Raw genomic sequence first — 24053 nt, 5'->3', positions numbered from 1 at the left:
TTGGAATGCATTTGATAAGGTCCTTTTGGAAAAAATAAATGTAGGTTGGACTGATTACAGTTAGCATCAGCACCATAAATACTGAATTGATTTTGTAGGTTACGACTTCATGTGCTAGTTGTTCTTACTTGCTATCTATTTTTTTTCACAACATTTCTAGCCCATAGGAAAAGTTCCATAATTTCGAAGTAAACTTGCTTCCCCAGTTCCTTGACATACTTGATGTTGTTGTGTGCCTTAAGTCATTTCTGATTTATGGTGATCCCTGAAGCAATCTCTCAGTGTTTTCTTGGTTAGATTTGTTCAGGGAAGGCTTGTCATTTCCATCCTCTGAAGCTGAGAGAATGTGTGTTGTCGAAGGCTTTCATGGTCGGAATCACTGGGTTGTTGTGAGTCTTTCAGGCTGTATGGCCATGTTCTAGAAGCATTCTCTCCTGACGTTTCATCCACATCTATGGCAGGCATCCTCAGAGGTTGAGGGGTTGAGAAGTTGACCCCTCAACCTCTGAGGATGCCTGCCATAGTTGTGGGTGAAATGTCAGGAGAGGATGCTTCTAGAACATAGCCATACAGCCTGGAAGACTCACAACAACCCTGAGAGAGTGTGCTTTCCCCAAGGCCAGCCCATACATTTCCTTCAATAAGCAACGAGGAACACTGGTCTCAGAGGCTGGATCCTATATCCCAGGATATGATCTCAGATTATCTGCTCTGAACTGAATTATATGAGTCTCCACTGCCAGGTAATGTGGGATAAGCAGATAATCTAAGATCAGATCCTGGGATGTGGGGCAGTGTAGAAGGGGCCTAAATCCAACACTCTAACCACTATACACCATACTGATATTCTAACCATGTTGTAGCATTTCCTATAAAGACATATTCAAAATCAGAAATAGCCAGACTGTCTTTCTACAAACAAAAAAAGTTTATAGTAATGTATTAGTAACCAATAGTGTGGAATAGTGGACTTTGGAGACCTTGTGGCACCATGGAAACCCGTTGAGTGACCTTTGGCAAGTCACACTATCTCTGCCTCAGAGGAAGGTGAAGCCAAACTCCATTTGAGCAAATGTTGCAAGAAAACTCTGTTTACCTTAGGGTTGCCATGAGTCAGATATGACTTGGAAGACACACAACAGAAAAGAGCTTCACCTGAAAATATATATTCAGGAATATATATGTAATAAACACTCAGAGGTTATTTTCTTAGGGCCCTTCCACACAGTCCTATATCCCAAAATATCAAGGCAGAAAGTCCCACAGTATCTGCTTTGAACTGGAATATATGACAGTGTGGACTCAGATAACCGAGTTCAAAGCAGATATTGTGGGATTTCCTGCCTTGATATTCTGGCTTATATGGCTGTGTGGAAGGGCCCTCAATTCCTTACTCTGAAATATAGCCTACATAACCTGGCATTCCTCAACCATCTCATGCAAGTACTAACCAGGACTGACAATGCTTAGCTTCCAAGATCAGACAGGATCTGATGCTTTTAGGGTATTTCTCCATAAAGCCAGCTACGTTAAATAAAGGCTGATTTCAGAATAAGCAAGATCATGCCGACATGATGCCTCTGTTTGAAACAAAAATGTCTAATTCACTCCAAGAAAGATCCCTGTCATTTACAACTTCTGTCTATTCTTCCTTGTCAGAAAGTGCTTTTGTCATGGTAAATGGAAACCTAAATTGTCTCTCTTTATTCCCTAGGCAAGAGTCAGCGATAACTCTTCCTGCCTCCCTGGTGTAAAAAGGTTGTCAAGAGGAAAGAATGTACATCCCCTCCCCTCTCAAAAAAGATACTTTGGAAATAATGCTTAAAATCACACAAAGTGATGGCTTGAAGGTATTTGGTAGAAAGGGGAAAGGGAGACAACTCCATCAATCACATTTTGGACAAATTCCAGTGTTGTATCCTACCATAGATCTCATGAAGTCCCAATGGTTAGTGCTGGAGATTCATATATGGATGCCTTTCTCAAGATAAATTCAGCAATTAATTATGCAATAGGTTGCTGTGAGTTTTCCAGGCTGTATGGCCATGTTCCGGAAGCATTCTCTGCTGACATTTCACCCACATTTATGGCAGACATCCTCAGAGGTTATGAGGTATATTGGAAACTAGGCAAGTGGGGTTTATATATCTGTGGAAGGTCTACAATGGGAGAAAGAATTATTGTCTGTTTGAGGGAAGTGTGATTGTTGCAATTGCTCACCTTGATTAGTATTGAAAAGCCTTGCATCGTCAAGGCTTGGCTGCTTCCTGCCTGGGGGAATCCTTTGTTAGGAGGTGTTAGCTGGCCCTGATTGTTTCATGTATGGACTTCCCCTGTTTTCTGAGTGTTGTTCTTTATTTACTGTCCTGATTTTAGAGCTTTTTTAAATACTGGTAGCCAGATTTTATTCATTTTCATGGTTTCCTCTTTTCTGTTGAAATTGTCCACATGTTTGTGGATTTCAACAGTTTCTCTGTGTAGTCTGACATGGTGGTTGTTAGAGTGGTCCGGCATTTCTGTGTTCTCAAATAATATGCCGTGTCCAGGTTGGTTCATCAAGTGCTCTGCTATGGCTGACTTCTCTGGTTGAGTTAGTCTGCAGTGCTTTTTATGTTCCTTGATTCGTGTTTGGGCAATGCTGCCTTTGGTGGTCCCTATATAGACTTGTCCACAGATGCAAAGTATATGGTAGAATCCTGAAAATACTAGGTTCAGCAAAGGACAAGAGGAATCCTATCACCTCTGCAAGAGTCTACCATGCAGCTGTGGACAAGTCTACATAGAGACCACCAAAGGCAGTAGCATTGCCCAAACACGAATCAAGGAACACGAAAGGCACTGCAGACCAACTCAACCAGAAAAGTCAGCCATAGCAGAGACACAGACATGCTGGACCACTCTCACAACCACCATGTCAGACTACACAGAGAGGCCGTTGAAATTCAAAAGAAGCATGTGGACAATTTCAACAGAAAAGAGGAAACCATGAAAATGAACAAAATCTGGCTACTGGTATTTAAAAAAATTCTAACATCAGGACAGTAAATAAAGAACAACACTCTGAAAACAGGGGAATTCCAGGCATAAAACTATCAGGGCCAGCTAACACCTCCCAACAAAGGATTCCCCCAGATAGGAATCAGCCAGAAAAGGCTTTTCAGTGCTAATCAAGATGATTAATTGCAACATTCATACTGACCTCCAACAGATAATAGTTCTTTACCGGCTGTTAGGAATTGTGGGAGTTGAAGTCCAAAACACCTGGAGGGCCCAAGTTTGCCCATACCTATGTTATAGGAAAGAAGGAGAAGTCTCTGCAGCAAGCAAAGCTGTGTCTACTGAATGAATGCAGTTTGACCCCCTCATCCTTGCTATGAAATGCTAGGAGCTTGGGTTTGGTGGGCAGAGAATGCGAAAGACCTTGGGCCTTTCCAGACAGTCCTATATCCCAGAATATAAGGGCAGAAAATCCCACATTCTCTGAGTGTGGACTCAGATAACCCAGTTCAAAGCAGCTATTGTGGGATTTTCTGCCTTGATATTCTGGGATATAGGGCTGTGTGGAAGGGCCCCTTGTCAAACTACAACTCCCACTCTGAAAACAGGAATTCCAGGCCTAAAACCAGGGCCGGGCTGTGGTGCAGGCTGGTGAGGAGCCTGCTGCAATGGGTTCGAGGCCAGCCCATGGCGGAGTAAGTACCCGCCAATTAAAAAATAAAAAATGGCCCCTGCTCGTTGCTGACCTAGCAACCCGAAAGATAGTTGCATCTATCAAGTAGGAAATAAGGTGCCACTTATAAAGTGGGGAGGCAAATTTAACTAATTTACGACGTTGGAATGAGGAAGTGCCGTCAGAGTGGATGATGAAGCAGCTGCTTCCCCCCCCCCTTGCCAGAATCGAACATCCCCTCAGGAGAAGGTTAAATTGCCTCTGCGTCTGTCTGTCTCGGTTCTATGTGTATATGGGCACTGAATGTTTGCCCTATATGTATATAATATGATCCGCCCTGAGTCCCCTTCAGGGTGAGAAGGGTGGAATATAAATACTGTAAATAAATAAATAAACTATCAGGGCCAGCTAACACCTCCCAACAAAGGATTCTTCCAGGTAGGAATCAGCCAGGAAAGGCTTTCCAATGCTAATCAAGGTGGCCAGTTGAAACATTCACACTGACCTCCAACAGACAAGGGCTCTTTCTCCCACCCTGGACAGAGATATTAACCCCACTTGATTAGTTTCCAACAGACCTCACAACCTCTGAGGATGCCTGACATAGATGTGGGAGAAATGTCAGGAGAGAATGCTTCTGGAAGGTGGCCATAAACTCACAGCAACCGGCAACTCCCATAATTCCAAAGCAATTAACCACTCGACTAGTTTCCAACAGACCTCACAACCTTTGGGGATGCCTGACATAGATGCGGGAGAAACGTCAGGAGAGAATGCTTCTGGAAGGTGGCCATAAAGTCACAGCAACCGGCAACTCCCCTGATTCTAAAGCGATAAACCACGTGACTAGTTTCCAACAGACCTCACAACCTCTGGGGATGGCTGCCATAGATGCGGGCGAAACGTCAGGAGAGAATGCTTCTGGAAGGTGGCCATGAACTCACAGCAACCGGCAACTCCCCTGATTCCAAAGCGATTAACCACGTGACTAGTTTCCAACAGACCTAACAACCTCTGGGGATGGCTGCCATAGATGCGGGCGAAACGTCAGGAGAAAATGCTTCTGGAAGGTGGCCATAAACTCACAGCAACCGGCAACTCCCCTAATTCCAAAGCGATAAACCACTTGACTAGTTTCCAACAGACCTCACAACCTCTGGGGATGGCTGTCACAGATGCGGGCGAAACGTCAGGAGAGAATGCTTCTGGAAGGTGGCAACCGGCAACTCCCATAATTCCAAAGCAATGAAAGCTTGCATTAATTTTGCAGTGCAGATTATCCACCACAGTGGACTGCCCAAGGAGTGCTGATGCCTCACCAAACTCCAGCTCCCACCGGTCATTGCCTAGCCTTGGAGCCTGGGCGGTGAAAGCAGGGTCCATCTGCCTGCCTTCCTCCCTTCTCTTTTCTGCATCAGAAAGGGACCCTGCCATTGCCCACCCGGCGCCTAGACCTCTGTGATCCCAAGTTGCTGGGTCCCTACCTGTCCTCCCTGCGGAGCTGGAGAGGCGCGGCGGGGGACATCCAGGCGGAGAAGGCGACCTCGCCCAGGCGCCGGGCGCTGCTGATGCCGCTGCTGCTGCTGCTGCCGCTGATGGCAGCGCTGCCCCCTTGAGCCACTCGCCCGCGGGCGCTGCTGCTCTGCCAGCCGGGCACCGGAGTCGCCATGGAAAGAGCCAGGCGGGGATCCCTTCTCCCTCTCTCTCAAGCTCGCTCTCTGCCTCTCTCTCTCCCTTCGCCCGGCTGAGCCGGCCCCACGTGCGGCCAGGAGGAAGGAGGCGGCGCTTCAGGAGGGCGGGCAGAGAGACACGCACAGAGAGGAGAGAAAGAGGCAGCTAGACGCCCAGGTAACTGTGGGCTCAGACTCCCCTTGTTCGAGCCTGATGTGGCTTGACTCTGCCTCAGGCCCCGCCCGCTCCTGCACCCCGCTGTACACTGACACCGCTTGGACTGCCAGGGCTCAGTGCTGTGGAATTGGGCAGTTTGGTGTAATGCAGGCATGGGCAAACTTGGCGCCTTTAGGTGTTTTGGACTTCCTCACAGCCCCAGGCCCTTTCCTCAGCTTAAGCGGCTGAGGGGGAAAAGGAAGGGGACTGATGTTGTGAGGAAAGGCCGGAGATGAAGTCCAAAACACCTGGAGGGCCCATGTTTGTCCAGGTCTGAGTCTGTGAGGAAAGGCGGGAGTTGAAGTCCAAAACACCTGGAGGCCCCGTGTTTATCCAGGTTTGAGGCTGTGAGGAAAGGCCGGAGTTGAAGTCAACCTGGAGGCCCCATGTTTGTCCAGGCCTGAGTCTGTGAGGAAAGGTGGGAGTTGAAGTCCAAAGCACCTGGAGGCCCCATGTTTGTCCAGGCCTGAGTCTGTGAGGAAAGGCGGGAGTTGAAGTCCAAAACACCTGGAGGCCCCATGTTTGTCCAGGCCTGAGTCTGTGAGGAAAGGCGGGAGTTGAAGTCCAAAACACCTGGAGGCCCCATGTTTGTCCAGGCCTGAAGCTGTGAGGAAAGGCGGGAGTTGAAGTCCAAAGCACCTGGAGGCCCCATGTTTGTCCAGGCCTGAGTCTGTGAGGAAAGGCGGGAGTTGAAGTCCAAAGCACCTGGAGGCCCCATGTTTGTCCAGGCCTGAAGCTGTGAGGAAAGGCGGGAGTTGAAGTCCAAAGCACCTGGAGGCCCCATGTTTGTACAGGCCTGAAGCTGTGAGGAAAGGCGGGAGTTGAAGACCAAAACACCTGGAGGCCCCATGTTTGTCCAGGCCTGAGTCTGTGAGGAAAGGCGGGAGTTGAAGTTCAAAGCACCTGGAGGGTCCATGTTTATCTAGGTCTGAGGCTGTGAGGAAAGGTGGGAGTTGAAGTCCAAAGCACCTGGAGGGCCCATGTTTGTCCAGGTCTGAGTCTGTGAGGAAAGGTGGGAGTTGAAGTCCAAAACACCTGGAGGCCCCATGTTTGTCCAGGTCTGAGTCTCTGAGGAAAGGCGGGAGTTGAAGTCCAAAGCACCTGGAGGGCCCAAGTTTGTCCAGGCCTGAGTCTGTGAAGAAAGGCGGGAGTTGAAGTCCAAAACCTCTGAAGGCCCCATGTTTGTCCAGGCCTGAGGCTGTGAGGAAAGGCGGGAGGTGAAGGCCAAAACACCTGGAGGCCCCATGTTTGTCCATCAGCACTCTCGGACAGAGAAGGTGAGAGACCTTCCACCATTCCATAGCACCCAGCCATGATGGTATAAGTGTCGTAAGGGCCCTTCCTTGCACACACAGCTGAATAAAATCCCACATTATCTGCTTTGAACTGAGATATATGGCAGTGTAGACTCAGATATTATTATTATTATTATTATTAGTAGTAGTAGTAGTAGTATTTGCTTTGCCCGGCCATGCGTTGCTGTGACTTGTGGGAATCATTTGTTGGCCAGGTGGAATAGCAGTGAATAGCCTTGCAGCCTCAAAGCCTGACCGGTTTCTGGAGTAGCTGGAGTAGCACCCTCAATCAAAGAGCCACTTTGAAGCCTGGCTACTTCCTTAGTAGGGGAATCCAGAGTCTGCTACTACTACATCATCGTAGCAGCTTCCAAAAGTGGATTTCCAAAATTGTGGACTTCTGAAAGAGACTGAGTGGTTGCTGATTGAATTGCACTGAATAGGCTTGCAGCTTAAAAGCCTGGCTGCTTTCTACATAGGGCATCCTTCCTAGGCCAGGTTGAATAGGTCGGAGTAGCCTTGTGGCTTCAAAGCCTGAGGGTTTTTGACCTAGGGAAAATCTTGGTTGGCCAGGTTGAACAGCACTGAATAGCCTTGCTGCTTGCAAGCCTGGCTGCTTTCTACCTTGCGGAATCCTTGGTTGGCCAGTTTGAATAGCTATTAATAGTCTCGGTGTGGCAGGTATGAATGCTGCAATTGAGCACCTTGATTAGCATTTAATGGCCTTGCAGCTTCAAAGCCTGGCTGCTTCCTGCCTGAGGGAATCCTTTGTTGGGAAGTGTTAGCTGGCCCTGATTGTTTCCTTTCTGGAATTCCCAATTTTCCTGTTTCCAGAGTGTTGCTTTTTATTTACTGTCCTGATTTTAGAGATTATATTGTTCTGTATTATTATAGGACAGTAATTGTTATATATTATATTTATAATTTTATATTATCTGCTTGGATCTGGATTATATGAGGCCCCTTCTACACAGCTTTATAAAATCCATACTGAAGTGGATTATATGGCAGTGTGGACTCAAGATAATCCAGTTAAAAGCAGATAATATAAGATTATAAATGGGTAATATAGTTGTGTGGAAGGACCTTGAGTCTACACTGCCATATAATCCAGTTCAAATCAGATAATCTGTACTTTATAGGCAGTGTGGATCAGGCCTAAGTGCACTCTGCCTGTGCCCTGGGTGCCATTGTGCTGAGGTAGTTGCTAGGATACAAAGGGGGCAGGGCCTAAAGGCGGGGGGGGGGGGGGCTAAAGGCAACAGAGCCTACCTTTCTAACTGGCAGTTGGGGGAGAAAGGCTCTTCCTCATCCTCTGTAATTTGGACTATTTTTCTAGGTTTTTTTTATTGAAAGATATATTTTGGTTGACTATGTCTTTTGTGGCCAAATTTGGTGTGATTTGGTTCAGTGGTTTTGTTGTTTACTCCATATATATATATATATATAGGTAAAGGTTTTCCCCTGACGTTAAATCCAGTCGTGTGACTCTGGGGGTTGGTGCTCATCTCCATTTCTAAGCCGAAGAGCTAGCATTGTCTGTAGGATCTGATCCCAGATTATCTGCTCTAAAGTGGATTATATGTGTTTACACTGTCAGATAATGGGATCAGATCCTGGGATATAGGGCAGTGTGGAAGGGGCCTCTCTAACCTTGGTCAAGTCACACACTCTCAGCCTCAGGATGGACATGGCAAACTCCCTTTGAGCAAATCTTGCCCATAAATCCATCATAGATTAGCAATAGGGATGCCATACATAGGAACAGACCCGAAGGTGCACAACATTTTCAACCTTTTTTAAATGTGAGGTACGCACAAAACAGATTGGACCAATTGGGCTAAAACCTGATCCTCCTACACATATCTTTATCTGGGTCAATCTTGGGGGCGGGCAGCAGGCTATAAATAAAGCTAATTGTGGGAAATGACCACTAAAAACCCCAGGTAGGCATGTCTACTAGCCCTACCTGAACCTAAAATAAACCAGATGGGACAAGGACCAGACTTGCAATAAAACAACCTTGCAATAAAACAATCTACATCAGTGGTTTCCAATCTTTTTTTTGACCAGGGACCACTTTGACCAGGGACCACTCTCCAACATTAGCATGTGCCCTTTTTGCAGCGAATCTGGCCAATTCAACAGGATTCTGCACATTTTTGCTGCATAAAAATGTTCAGGCATACAAAAATGCACCTGGAATCGGTGTCCATAAATATGCTGCGACATGCAAATCCACCTTCCTGACTGATGCAGTCGTTTTATATTCAATGTTATCGGGTCATACAGAGCCCAGACTACATGCTGTGCTATGCACAGCTTAGGGAAAATACATTTGGAGTTGTTATTATGTGCTGTCAAGTCAGCTTTGCTTCATGGCAGCCCTGTTAATAAGATGCCCTTTTACTAACAGCCCTGCTCAGGTCTTGCAAACTCAGGGGCATGGCTTCCTTGGCTGTGCCAGTCTTCCTGTAATGAGCAATTCCTCTTTTCTATTGTCTTTACTGAATATTACTGTATGTATATTCTAATGAGAGCCCCCAGTGATGCAACGGGTTAAACCGGTGAGCTGCTGAACTTACTAACTGAAAAGTTGGTGGTTCAAATCTGAGTAGCAGAGTGAGCTCCCTCTGTTAGCCCTAACTTCTACCAACCTAGCAGTTTGAAAACGTGCAAATATGAGTAGATAAATAGGTACTGCTCCGGTGGGAAGGTAACGGCGCTCCATATAGTCATGCCAACCACATGACCTTAGAGGTGTCTATGGACAATGCTGGCTCTTCAGCTTAGAAATGGAGAAGAGAACCAACCCCCAGAGTCGGACACAACTGGACTTAATATCAGGGGAAAACCTTTACAGCACCTTTACTATATTCTAATGAATGATGCCAGTATGGTTTAGTTTGAACACTGGACTACAACCTTTGAATCCAAATCCCCACTTGTCCATATTTCACCCTCTCTGCCTCAGGAAGGCAATGGCAAAGCTTTTCTGAATATATCTTACCAAGAAAACCCTGTGATAGGCTAGCCTTAGAACCGTCATAGGTTGGAAGCAACTTGAAGGCCCAGCAGCAGCAACAAATATCATTTTATTGCTCATAGTACAACAGCCTCAATGTGTTATCTAAGGTTTTCATGGCCGTAATCACTGGGTTGCTGTGAGTTTTCCGGGCTGTATGGCCATGTTTCAGAAGCATTCTCTCCCGTCGTTTTGCCCACATCTACGACAGGCATCCTCAGATATTGTGAGGTATATTGGAAACTAGGTAATAGAAGTTTATATATCTGTGGAAGGTCCAGGGTAGGAGAAAGAACTCTTGTCTGTTGGAGGAAAGTGTGAATGTTGTAATTGATCTCCTTGATTAGCATTGAATGGTCTTGCAGTTTCAAAGCCTGGCTGCTTCCTGCCTGGGGGTATCCTTTGTTGAGAGGTGTTAACTGACCATGATTGTTTCCTGTCTGGCATTCCCCTGTTTTCAGAGTGTTGTTCTTTATTTACTGTTCTGATTTTAGAGTTTTTTAAAAATCTGGTAGCCAGATTTTGTTCATTTTCATGGTTTCCTCCTTTCTGATGAAATTGTCCACATGCTTGTGGTTTTCAGTGGATTCTCTGTGTAGTCTGACATAGTGGTTGTTAGAGTGGTCCAACATTTCTTTGTTCTCAAATAATATGCTGTGTCCAGGTTGCTACGGCAGACTTCTCTGGCTGAGTTAGTCCGCAGTGCCTTTCATGTTCCTTTATTTGTGTTTGGGCAATGCTGAATTTGGTGGCCTCTATGTTGATTTCTTGTCCACAGCTGCATGGTATTTGGTAGACTCAGGCAGAGGTGAAAGGATCTCTCTTGTCCTTTGCTGAACATAGCATTTGTTGGATTTTCCTAGTGGGTAAACAGAAAGGATGAAACAATCAGGGCCAACTAACACCTCCCAAAAAGGATTCCCCCAGGTAGGAGTTGGCCAGGCCTTGAAGCTGCAAGGCTTCTCAATGCTAATCAAGGTGATTAACTGAAACATTCACACTTGCCTCCAACAGACAAGAGTTCTTTCTCCCACCTTGGACCTTCCACAGATATATAAATCTCTCTTGGCTAGTTTCCAATTTACCTCACAACCTCTGAGGATGTCTGCCATAGATGTGGGTGAAACATCAGGCGAGAATGCTTCTGGAACATGGCTATACAGCCCAGAAAACTCACAGCAACAACAGCCTCAGTTTAGTCATCTTAGTTTCTAGGGAGAATTCAGACTCCAGTTTCTATTGGACCCATTTATTGTTCATCTGTCTTTTAGGGCACAACTCCACAAATTTGACTATGTTGAGCAGGAGGTTCTAGAAATTGTCACTTCATACAGTCACTTTTTAGATTCAGATGTCATGCTGGCCTTTCTCTACCTGGGATTTACTAATGTGTTGAATTAAAACTTCCATCCTATCAAATATCACAGCTGTTGGAGTTTATGTTCACAACACATTGGGAAGGCACCTGAAAGGAAAAAGCTGTACCATGATACAATTTTAGGTCCCACCTACACCACAATATAATGTCGTTAGAAACTGCATGATATGGTCAGAGTAGACTCACAAAATGCAGTTCAGTGCAGTTAAAATGCATTATATGATACATTGACCATATTGTGAAGTTTCAAATTTCATCATATAGCAGTGTAAATGAGGCCTTAGATCAGCATTTCTCAACCTGGGGGTTGGGACCCCTCTGGGGGGTCGTGGGGGGGAGGGATCAGAGGGGTCGCCAAAAACTAGTATTTCTGTTGGCCATGGGGGTTCTGTGTGGGAAGTTTGGCCCAATTCTATCATTGGTGGGGTTCAAGGGGCTCCTTGATTGTAGGTGAACTATAAATCCCAGCAACTACAACTCCCAAATGTCAAGGTCTATTTTCCCCAAACTCCACCAGTGTTCAAATTTGGGCAGATTGAGTATTTGTGCTAGTCCAGATCCATCATTGTTTGAGTCCACAGTGCTCTCTGGATGTAAGTGAACTACAACTCCCAAACTCAAGATCAATTCCCGCCAAAGCCTTCCAGTATTTTCTGTTGGTCATGGGAGTTCTGTGTGCCAAGACTGGTTCAGTTCCATCGTTGGTGGGGTTAGGAATGCACTTTGATTGTAGGTGTACTATAAATGCCAGCAACTACATCTCCCAAATGACAAAATCATTTACCAGTATTCAAATTTGGGCGTACAGTAGAGTCTCGCTTATCCAACGTAAACGGGCCGGCAGAACGTTGGATAAGCGAATATGTTGGATAATAAGGAGAGATTAAGGAAAAGCCTATTAAACATCAAATTAGGTTATGATTTTACAAATTAAGCACCAAAACATCATGTTATACAACAAATTTGACAGAAAAAGTAGTTCAATACGCAGTAATGCTATGTAGTAATTACTGTATTTACGAATTTAGCACCAAAATATCACAATGCATTGAAAACATTGACTACAAAAATGTGTTGGATAATCCAGAACATTGGATAAGTGAGTGTTGGATAAGTGAGACTCTACTGTATTAGGTATTTTGCCAAATGTGATTCAGTGAATGAAAATACATCCTGCATATCAGATATATACAATTCATAATACTAGCCAAAGTACAGTTATGAAGTAGCAACAAAAATAATTCTGTGGTTGGGGGTCACTACAACATGAGGAAATATATTAAGGGATCATGGCAATAGGAAGGTTGAGAACCACTGCCTTAGATGACTCCCTGTAAAAAAGAATCAGCCTCAACATCTCTTGATAAGAAAGGATCATTGTATATTGAAAAAGTAAAAAGTCCTGTGGCATCTTAGACCAACGCATTTTATTTGGTGTAATGTTTTGCGAACTTCAAAAGTGATAGAATTCCACGTGAATGCAGTTTCTAATTATCTCAATGAAGTTTAATTCCTATCCTATTTTATTAACACTGGTTTTTGAAACAGTAAAAATGTGCCTCTGATGCCAGAGAGTAGCTTGTTTAACTGCAAGATTCTAATTGTTCCAGCAGAAAAATGGGATTCTTTAATGAAAAGTTATTAATGGCATTTTTGTGACACAGGGCAGCACACATGTGGTTGAGCAAAGATGCTAAAAACAGACCCATCAAGAGACCAAAGGAGTCATCCCTGAGGCTCCTCCTTTCATGCTGCAGGATGAGCCAGACATGTGATTCTTTTTATGCTGCCTGATAAGATTGTCTTTGTGCTTTACTCCAATGCAGTTTTGTCTAAAAGACCCTGCCTTATTTGCCACTGATTTGTGTGTGCATTGAGAATGCATTCCAAATATGATCAGCGTTATTTTAAATGCTTTAATTTTGTAAGAATTTTTATTTCTATTTACATAGTGTCGTAATTAAAAACCTATATGACGTTCTTCATTTTTCACCCTCTAGAGCAGAGCTAAATGATTAAAGTTCTCAGCTCATCAACTCTCGACTCCCAAGTCATGCAGTCCTTAGGAAAAGATGCTCACACAGGCAATGATATGCACATAAACCAATAAAACTTGGTTGACTGGTTGAGGTGATTCTTTATGTCAATGATCACTTCAATTTCTGCCACAGTTTAAACTACACATCTAACCTTTCTTTATTAGCTGCTAACCTTTATATTTGTTACACAGCAGCACAACTCACTCAGAACCTCTTAACTTGATTCTCACTATAGCCCTTTGCAGTAGTTTTTTGTTTGTTTGTTTTTTTAGAAACTGCAAGTCACTTTTGGTGTGAGAGAATTGGCCATCTGCAAGTACATTGCCCAGGGGACACCCGGTTGTTTGATGTTTTACCATCCTCATGGGAGGCTTCTCTCATATCTCTGCATGGAGCTGGAGTTGACAGAGGGAGCTCATCCGCAGTCTCCTCGGGTGGATTCAAACCGGCAACCTTCAGGTCAGCAACCAAACCTTCAAGTCAGCAGTCCACTGGCACAACGGTTTAACCCATTGCACCATCAGGGGCTCCTTTGCAATAGGTTAAGATGAGAAAGAGAAATTAAGTGTGATTAGGCCATATAAGTTTTGCGGCTCAATGGAGACTTGAATTTGGATTCTAGTCCAACATTTCTACAGTACAGTGATTCCCTGACATGGGCTTTAGCACAGCAGGTTAATCACCAAGCTACAATAAATCTTGCCAAATGAAAGGTTGAGAGTTTGAAGCCCAGATCAAGGTGAGCTCCTGACCTTTAGCCCAGCTTTTGCCTACTTTGCAGTTCGAAAACAAATGTAAGCAGATAAATAGGAACTGCATTGAAGTGAGGAGGTATTTAGGCTTGGCGTTAGATCGGAAAAAAGGAGGAAGTTTATGAACAAAGAAAGCTCTTCAGCAGGGAGATGAAGTGATGGCACCTCACAGTGGCCAGAACCGAGCACAGCCTCCAAAGATGCTGAAAGATGGGAAAGCCTTTATATACAGTAGAGTCTCACTTATCCAAGCTAAACGGGCCGGCAGAAGCTTGGATAAGCGAATATCTTGGATTAATAGGAGGGATTAAGAAAATGCCTATTAAACATCAAATAGGTTATGATTTTACAAATTAAGTACCAAAACTTCATGTTATACAACAAATTTGACAGAAAAAGTAGTTCAATACGCAATAATGTTATGTTGTAATTACTGTATTTACGAATTTAGCACCAAAATATCATGATATATTGAAAACATTGTCTACAAAAATGGCTTGGATTATCCAGAGGCTTGGATAAGCGAGGCTTGGATTAGTGAGACTCTACTGTACCTCTATCTGTTGTCTGTCTTATCATTGTTATAATCAGCATTGAATGTTTGCCATATATGTGTTCTGTGATCCGCCCTGAGTCCCCTTCAGGGTGAGAATGGCAGAATATAAATACTGTCAATGTAGATGTTCCTCAGCCAGTCCTCGTCTTGTATGCCTGCCCCATGAAACTACAAATCCCGTGTTGCAAAGCCATGAAATGTAAAGTGATATCAAACTGCTTTTACTCTTAACTACTCAACTACAGAATGAAGTTAATCAAAGAGAGTTCTTAGCTATAGAACTATAGCTATAGAAGGAAATACTGAGTCAGACAGTTCAGAGGTTTGAGTTGGAACAAATAAAGTAAGAACAGTTTGCAAGACTGAAGTGCTGGAACTTTTTGATGGGCAAGGAAAATTGTCTTCTACCACCACTATCTTAGTCTTCTTCCAATGAACTTGATTACAATCCAAGAGAAACTAAAGGAGGAAGGAAACTGGGCAGGAGGGAGTCAAATCAAGTATATTACTTCAAGCTATTCCTCCTTGTAATATAAAGGGTTTTTTGTTCTTTAATGGGCAAATTAACACATATAGTACTTGACTGAGAGAAGACATGTCCTTGGTAGAAATGAAAACTGCTTGAACTGGTTTTTGATATTGATCACCACAGCTTCCTGGCTTAAAAAAACATATACACACTTTTTATTGGACTCCTTATGAGCATTATCTTGATGATTGCCTTCACTTCAAAACTTTCCACTGCACCACTGTTTGGAAAGTATATATCAGCCTTTTATGAGGCCCAGACTCTTGGACCACTGAAGCCACTTAAGATAGTTTATGTACTTTTAACAATTGTGCAGAAGAGGGAATTTCAACAAGTGCTGTTGCTGCACAACCAGGTAACTAACAACGCCTACTGAAACTCCCTCTTTTGCACAAACCCCTCCACTTCTCTCCAAGTGACAATACCTTTGATACTTTGTCCATGCTATCACTTTCTGCCCTCCCCAGTCATCTGGTAACTGAAGGCCTTTTGTGTCATAACTCTCTGGAAATAATTTTAGGAACTGTGATCTGGATGGTAATACAGTTTTCATCCAAGCTTTAGCTCAGAGCTTCCTAACCTTTTTTTTTTTTTGGACTAGGGACCACTTGATCAAGGACCACTTGACCAGGGACCACTTTCCAACCTTAGTACCAAAGGAATTACAAATCAGTTTGGGTTATTTGGAGTGCTGATTAAGAAAATTGCATTGGATAGACCACATCAGCTCTAATTTCTGATACACAACATTATGCCATCCAGTAGTTGCCATCGGCTCACCCACAGAAAACCGTATTTAATATTGATGTGTTCTATCCAATGCAGTTTTCTGAATCATCACCCCAAATAACCCCCAGAACAGGCCTAAAAAATGAAGACACCAAGGTGCCCCTGCTTCCAGGTGTCACATGGAATGGCTCTGCTCAGGGAGGGAGGAGGAGGAGAAGCAGCAGTCAGGGGGCTTGTTGTCACGCCTTTCGCGTGTCTAGTCAGCCTCTCCCCTCCTGACATCCCTGTTGCTTCGGCACTATAAGAGGGTTTCACAAGACCAGTCGCTCTCATTATAATGGTGTAGTAATAATGATGCCGCAGACCATATTTTAGTTCTTGGGGACCATTGGTGGTCCATGGACCACAGGTTGTGAACCACTGCTTTAGCTAGACAACCAAAGGGATGAATCTATGGTCTTTTACAGGCACCCAAGTGTAAGGCAGCTCACAATGTTCTCTTATTACACAGCTTATTTTTGTTGTTCCCTGTTAAGTGGAAACAGTGGCATAAGCATTCCAATTTGTTATTCTGTGTCTGTTTTATTAACATTTTAATTGGTTATTATGCAATATATTTTTAAAAATATGTTTACTTGACTATTCAGGCAGAGCCTCGAATTGTCAATATATCACCTTCTGAAGAACTTCACTGTTCTGAAGTTGGACTCTGCAGAGTCTGGGAAAATGTACTGTTTTTTCCTGTGTGTGGGGGAGCTTCTCATTAATTTTTATAACAACAAAATATGCTGATATTATCATATAATTCTCCAGAATGGAATAATTTTTTTTGACATTGAAAGATCCTACATTGCTATATCTCCTGCGGGGAGCGAACAATTTTAATTTTACAAAATAGCCACAAAAGCTATTCATTGTCATGTGCATCTTTTCTCTGACTTTGGAAGCTAAGTGGGGTCAGGTTGTTGACCCTTCATATCCATGCATGACTTGATAATATTTCAAAAGCATACTATTTCAAAAGGCAAACCTTGATTTTGCCATTTTATGTAAGGAGCACAGTTTAACTACTGTTATATATAATGGGACTTAAGCATCTACAGGTTTTGGTATCCATCTGTATGTGTGTATGATGTACACAAACCTCGATGGATACCAAGGGTTCATTGTACAACCAGAGAACACAAAGGACTTCCAGATAGGGCTAAGCAAGACTCCTGCCTAAAAATCTAGAGCAGTGGTTCTCAACCTATGGGTCACCAGATGTTTTGGCCTTCAACTCCCAGAAATCCTAACAGTTGGTAAACTGGCTGGGATTTCTGGGAGTTGTAGGCCAAATCACCTGGTGACCCACAGGTTGAAAACCACTGGCCTAGAGAGTTATTGCTACCAATTAGGGTTGAGAGTCCTAGATTTAGATCAATGGTTTGACAAAGACCATATAAGACTACACTGCCATATAAAATCCAGATTATCTGCTTTGAACTTGATTATATGGCAGTGTAGACTAGTATAATCCAGAACAAAGTGGATAATATGGATTATCTGCTTTGACAATCTGGATTATATGGCAGTGTAGAAGGGGCCTTGGTATAAAGTTTGATTCAGTATAAGGCAGCTTCCTATATTCCTGTGTTTAAACAATTATTAATCAGTCACCTATGGGAAGCCAGGAAGCAGCACTTCTTTGCCTGTATTCCCTTACAATAAAAGCATAATGTCATGAGTATCACTTAATTAAAGTTTCAGAAGTACTGTTGGTGTCATTAGTCATAATGGATTAATATTGTCAATTATAATGAGTTTAATCAGGTCTTGTTAACCAAGGGCCATGGCTTCCTTTCTTGACTCCATTCACTTACAGTATAGTCATAGATTCCTAAAATCACAACCCAATATCATCCTACATTCCAACCCGAAACTAGTGCAATCCTATACTTTTCCTTTCATTATTAAATAATCCAGAAAATGTATGGATTACGCAAGATGTTCTTCTTGTAATTGGATCTCAGAAGATCATCTTCAGAAGGATGAACAGAATAATACAATGAGCTTCAAAATATGAAGAGGCAAGTATTGCATTTTCTATTCTCCATAGCAGTGCTTCTCAACCTGAGGTCTCCACATGTTTTTGGCCTACAATTCCCAGAAATCCCAGCCAGTTTACCATCTGTTAGGATTTCTGGGAGTTGAAAGCCAAAAACATCTGGGGACCCCAGGTTGAGAAGCACTGCTCTATAGGATAGGGATACAAGAATTTCCCCCAAATCCCCATTCTTTAAATATCCAGAAAAAGAATTTGAGCTCTAAAAAATGTATATGAAACAAACTGATTCCCTCCCCATTTCCAAAACTTTACTTAATTCTAAATGTTTGGATTTGAATCTATGACTTATGAACCTTCTTGAAATACAAGCCCCGGAAGTAGCAATACAAGTCTTTCAGGGGATGAAGATCTCCAAAGACTGATATTAAACATTCATAGGCCATCCAGTCCATTCCCATTTCAAAACAGAGGAAAATATGATCTTCCTTTTTTTTTCTTTACACTCCATTGAGCATTATCATATTTTCCAATGAGTCATGACATCTCACAATATGCCCAAAGTATGACAGTATGCTTAATTATTTTGACCTCTAGTGAGAGTCAAGACCTATTTTGTTCTAGAACCCTTTTATGGCAATTAAACCCATTGAAATAGCTTCTAGGGTTTAAGGTCAAAGTGATACCCAAAATATTCCAGCAAATGTCTCAAAAGATTAAAACTGAAACACTGTAGTGGAAGATTGTGCTTCACTCATCAGAATAACAGTGTGCGTGTTCGTATGTGTATGCTTGTGTGTGCAGTGTATTACTTGGCCAGCAGAATTTGACACATCAGAGAATTTGATGTTTCTAGATCTGGCCATACATGGTTCCTATATAATTAGAACAGACATAAATGCAACCAGTAACAGAAGACCAATTTGCAAGTCTTGGGGGGAAAAATCTTAAAACAACCTCTCTGGAAGATAAATTATACAGTAGGATATAAATACTTAACCTTTATATCTACATGACCTATCAGATATAGCAAACATCTCTCTCAGCAGAGCAAACAGCTGAGATCTGTGTGTGTGTGTGTGTGCGTGTATGATCTTGCTCTGAAGGAGCACTATAGGAATTTCTTTGTTCCCAATTTCTTAGCAATGGGGAAAGATTTCATTGGAAAGGAGGAGTGCAAGGCAAAATAACACTATGTTATAAAATTTGAAAAATTTTCTGTTCCTGGTTTGAAAGTGTTGTTCCTGTTTAATTGTATGGTACTTACTTTGAAAGTAGTTGTTATCCTCCAGAAACTTTGTTTTTGTGGGCTGCTGTGAGTTTTCCAGGCTGCATGGCCACGTTCCAGAAGTATTCTCTCCTGACGTTTCACCCACATCTATGGCAGGCATCCTCAGAGGTTGTGAAGTCTGTTGGAAACTGGGCAAGTGAGGTTTATATATCTGTGGAAGGTCCAAGGTGGGAGAAATAACTCTTGTCTGCTTGAGGCAAGTGTGAATGTTGCAACTGGCCACCTTAATTAGTATTGAATGGCCTTGCAGCTTCAAAGCCTGACTGTTTCCTGCCTGGGAGAATCCTTTGTTGGGAAGTGTTACCTGACCATGATTGCAGCTGGCTGGTTAGACACCAGCTGCAATAAATCACTCTGACCAAGAGGTCATGAGTTCAAGTCCAACCCATGCCTGCGTCTGTCTCTGTCTCTGTTCTATGTTATCGCATTGAATGTTTGCCTTGTATGTGTGCAATGTGATCCACCCTGAATCCCCTTTGGGGTGAGAAGGGCGGAATATAAATACTGTAAATAAATAAATAAGTACTGTCCTGATTTTAGAGTTTTTAAATACTGGTAGCCAGATTTTGTTCATTTTCATGGTTTCCTCCTTTCTGTTGAAATTGTCCACATGCTTGTGGATTTCAATGTTTTCTTTGTGTAGTCTGACATGGTGGCTGTGAGAGTGTTCCAGCATTTCTGTGTCCAGGTTGCTTTACCAAGTGCTCTACTATGGCTGACTTCTCTGGTTGGATTCGTCTGCAGTTCCTTTCATTTTCCTTCATTCGTGTCTGAGCAATGCTGCATTTGGTGATCCCTATGAAGACTTGTCCACAGCTGTATGGTATATGGTAGTCCTGGAGAGGTAAGATGATCCCTCTTGTCCCTTGGTGAACATAGCATTTGTTTGATATTCTTAGTGGGCCTGTAGATAGTTTGTAGGTTTTCTTTGTCAGCTTCACTATGCAGTCTGTGGTATGGTAAGAACACTTTTCATCTGGGTGAATATTTGTCTTTACTCTTGTGGCTTGTTCTTGCTCTTGCAGATCTTCTGATGTCTGTGGTGGAGTATCCATTGGCCTATAGAGCCCAGTTTAGGTGGTTCGGTTCACCTTGGAGGAGGTGGGTTGGCTGTCACAAACTATGTTGAATTGGTTGAGACTTGATGAGATATTAATTGAAAAACTATAGCAAAATGTGCTGCAGGATGTTCCAATTTTTTTACAGTTTAATAAACCTTTTCCATGTTTTTATGATAGAACCAATTAGGAAATGACATTTATAACCCAGGATCAAAAAATCATGTTGCATAATGTAACTAATCGGAAGGAAAGAGGATAGCAAAGGCTTTGTGGTAGTAAACATGGTTCAGATGCAAGTGGTCCCATTTCCATTTGTAATTTTGTCAGTTGAAATTATGGGGCAGAAATTGTCATTAGTATGGAGGTGGATGACTGGTACTACCCCAGCCAGCATTTCTGATCATTGGTCATGCTTGTTGGGACTGATTGAAATACAAAATATCTGCAGTTAACCAGGGTGAACATCTAATGCAGTACATGAGCTCATCAGATGTTCAGGTGTGTGTGCTGGGGCATGTATGTATCAACTTAGGCCAAGCTCCAATTGGATCTTTGTACTTAAATAAGCAGCCCATCATTTGGCCTTGAAGGAGGCTATCCACTTCCTCTCTGATCCCCAATGTCCCTTACAATTCCACTCTGAATGGTTTTCTAGCCCACTAAAGCAGATACCAAAGTACAGTAGAGTCTTGCTTATCCAACCTTCATTTATCCAACATTCTGTATTATCCAACGGAGTCTGCCTTGGTGAGAAGGGCGAGATAGAAATGCTGTAATAAAGAAATTGTAGTCAATGTTTTCAATACATTGTGATGTTTTTGTGTTAAATTCGTAAATACAGTAATTACTACATAATGTTACCATGTAGTTAGGTAAAGGTTTTCCCCTGACATTAAGTCCAGTCATGTCTGACTCTGGGGGTTGGTGCTCATCTCCATTTCTAACCAAGAGCCGGTGTTGTCCGTAGACATTTCCAAGGTCATGTGGCCAGCATGACTGTATGGAGCACTTTTTCTGTCAATTTGTTGTAAAACATGTTTTGGTACATAATTTGTAAAATCATAATGTAATTTGACGATTAATAGGCTTTTCCTTAATCCCTCCTTATTATCCAGTATTTTCACTTATCCAACGTTCTGCTGTTGGATAAGCAAGACTCTACTGTACACATGACAGTGGAAAATCCACCTACTCAGAGATTTGTTGTCATGCTTTCCCCATCTGCATGATGATTTAATTGCACCCTGGACTCAAAATAATTAAGAATATAGACAAGTATGCATACAGCATTTTGATCAGTTAACAGCGTGCGGACTATATGCAAGAATGAGGTTGCAGTCCCATCCATGTTTACTTTACAGGACTTCTGTGCAGCCATACATAGATGTTGTTTCTGTGTGCCTCCCAAGTTGCTTCTGGCTAATGGAGAGCCTATGGTAAACTTAGTTTGGGGTTTCATTGACAAAATTTGTTGAGAGAGGGTTTGCCTTTACCTGCCTCTGAGGGCCCTTCCAGGCAGGCCATCTATCCCAGGATCTCATCCCATGTTTTCTGCTTTAAACTGGATTATATGAGTCTGTACTGCTAAATAATCTGAGATAAACAGAAATCCTGGGATCAGATCCTGGGATATAGGGTCTGTCTGGAAGGGCCCTGAGGGTGAGAGAGTATAGCTTGCCCAAGGTTATCCAGTTCCTGTAGCTGAGCAGGGATTCAACTTCTGATCACTAGTGTAGCCCAATGCTCAAACCATTACATCATACTGGCTTTTAGAAATACCGTGTTCCCTCACTACTTTGCAGTTCACTTTTCGTGGACTCGTTGTTTTGTGGTTTTTGTGGGGACATGAGAGCTACCTCCAAGCTAACACATCAGGGCATCCCTTGGAGCATCATCTCTGTAGACAGCCAATTCTCTCACACCAGAAGCAACTTGTAGTATGTTCTCAAATCACTACTGACATGATACAAAAACTCATAATGTATTGGCAAGAAGGGGCTACTGGAGAAAGGGATTAATTACAAATAACTTATTTGTAACTGCTTGTTTCCACACTTTGCCATTTAATTTAGCATCTGGTTCCATTTCTACCTTCTTCCTTACCACCTCAACAGTGCTTCTCTGTCTTGTGCTACTATTGCTATGATAGCCTTATTTGCTATTTTGGGAAATGAATTGAGCTTTTGTCACTCCCAGCCAATGTTGGATTATTGTTAAGAAACTATTTCTTAAACTACAAATGTTGTCTTAAGTGTGTTGGATGCAGGAGAGCTTTTTTTTCCTCTTTAAGCACACAGAATGGGCTTCCAGCACATGAAAGTTTTAGCTCCTTGCAACTATTTTGCTTACTTTTTTGCCCATTCAGAGCAGGAGAAAAACATAATTAATTTCACTTAGGTTCCTTCCCCTTTTTAGCCCATTGCATGAATAGATTCAGATGGCAAACCCTATGAGGTACATTTCAACCTTCCACTGCAGAGTCTGGTGGGCCCTTTCCAAAGCTGTGAATAAACTAAGGCTTGTCTACATAGTATGTCCTTAACATGGCATCTAGTTGAGCAGGATATCACTGGACTCTGATTAGCACAGTGAGAAAGCACTAAAGCTCAGCAAGAGTGGCAACACACTTTCAATGTGGATAGGTCTGAGGTTCATTTGCTACCATCTCCACCTAAAAGAACCAAGCAGTGAGGTAAATGGCTTAGGACAAGGATATCTGAAAAGCCCTTTCTCCCTTGTGAATCAGTCTGGAATGTGAAATTATCAATGGAGACACTCTTGTAGACCCTATGGGTTTAGGTCATGAGAAAGGTTCTCCTCACAAGAGCAAATCCAAAATGGAACTTTCCTAAAGGGAAATCATATTGGTCTTAATTTGCTGAGATTGTGACAGGCAATGGAAAACATATTATTTTCCTCAGACTTCGGCTTATATAACTGTTTTTAGTCTTTTTTGGAAGGTGCTGAACAGACTACACTCTGGCACCATGAGATGCAGCGCCAACTTTAAGAAATGGGGCTAAAAAGTGGAGTCCGCAACATGCGAGTGTGGAGAAGAGCAAACCACAGACCACTTACTACAATGCAGTCTCAGCCCTGCCACATGCACATGGAGGATCTTCTTACAGCAACGCCAGAGGCACTCCAAGTGGCCTGCTACTGTTCAAAGGACATTTAGTATAATGCCAAGTTGTTGTTGTTGTTGTTCTTGTTGTGTGTGTTTTTTAACTTTGTGTTTTTAAATACATTACAACTTGTACCCTTAGTTCGCTTCTGACATGATAAATGAAGTCTTTTTTTAAAGACTATTTGGATTTTGTTTTTGTTTTTAACAGAAATAAATATATTTCTGTTTCACTGTATGGCATGGGTTGTGTGGGGTGCAAAGTGATTTGTAAGTCAACTCTGACGGTGATCCTGAAGTCAAAATGGAGAGTAGCGGACTAGATGAACAAGTAGTCTGACTGGTAAAAGTCAATTTATATGCTTGCTTATCTTCAGAAGAGGAAATAAAGCTCAAATGCAGTGGTGGGCAATTGTGGCTTTTCAGATGTTTTGGTCTAACAACCCCAAAGTTCTAGATCACAGAGCCAATGGAGAGGCATGATGAAGGTTGCAGTCCAAAAAAGCCTCTGTAGAATCAGAGTTGTGCATCTACTATTTAATTTGGGAAGTGGTTTTGTAAAATATTCTGCTTTCATTCATAACCATGAATGGATATTTCCAGAGGATGTTCTCAGATATTCTCAGATATTATATTTTGATGTCTTCATTTGCAATTGCAACATTTCTCTTGC

At 42.7% G+C, this 24053-nt stretch overlaps 1 protein-coding gene and 1 long non-coding RNA gene across 3 annotated transcripts in view; one reads left to right on the top strand and one right to left on the bottom strand.

Moving 5' to 3' along the window:
* The window catches only part of grb14 (growth factor receptor bound protein 14), a 72996-nt gene extending 67657 nt beyond the window's left edge, over positions 1-5339 (bottom strand). For both annotated transcript variants that reach the window (XM_003223675.4, XM_062965066.1), the window contains exon 1: positions 5155-5339. In XM_003223675.4, the coding sequence (XP_003223723.1) occupies positions 5155-5339 (185 nt within the window). The remainder of the gene's footprint in view (positions 1-5154) is intronic.
* Positions 5340-5397: 58 nt separating this feature from the next.
* LOC134294336 (uncharacterized) lies at positions 5398-20746 on the top strand. Its single transcript, XR_010001272.1, has 3 exons — positions 5398-5518; positions 13567-13753; positions 20221-20746. It is a non-coding gene; the product is annotated as an uncharacterized LOC134294336 (long non-coding RNA).
* The last annotated feature ends 3307 nt before the right edge of the window (positions 20747-24053 follow it).

The sequence above is a fragment of the Anolis carolinensis genome, chromosome 1 (assembly GCF_035594765.1).
Source record: "Anolis carolinensis isolate JA03-04 chromosome 1, rAnoCar3.1.pri, whole genome shotgun sequence".
Lineage (NCBI taxonomy): Eukaryota > Metazoa > Chordata > Lepidosauria > Squamata > Dactyloidae > Anolis > Anolis carolinensis.
The sequence above is the reverse complement of the archived record's forward strand: the minus strand, read 5'-3'. Positions and strand labels throughout refer to the sequence as shown.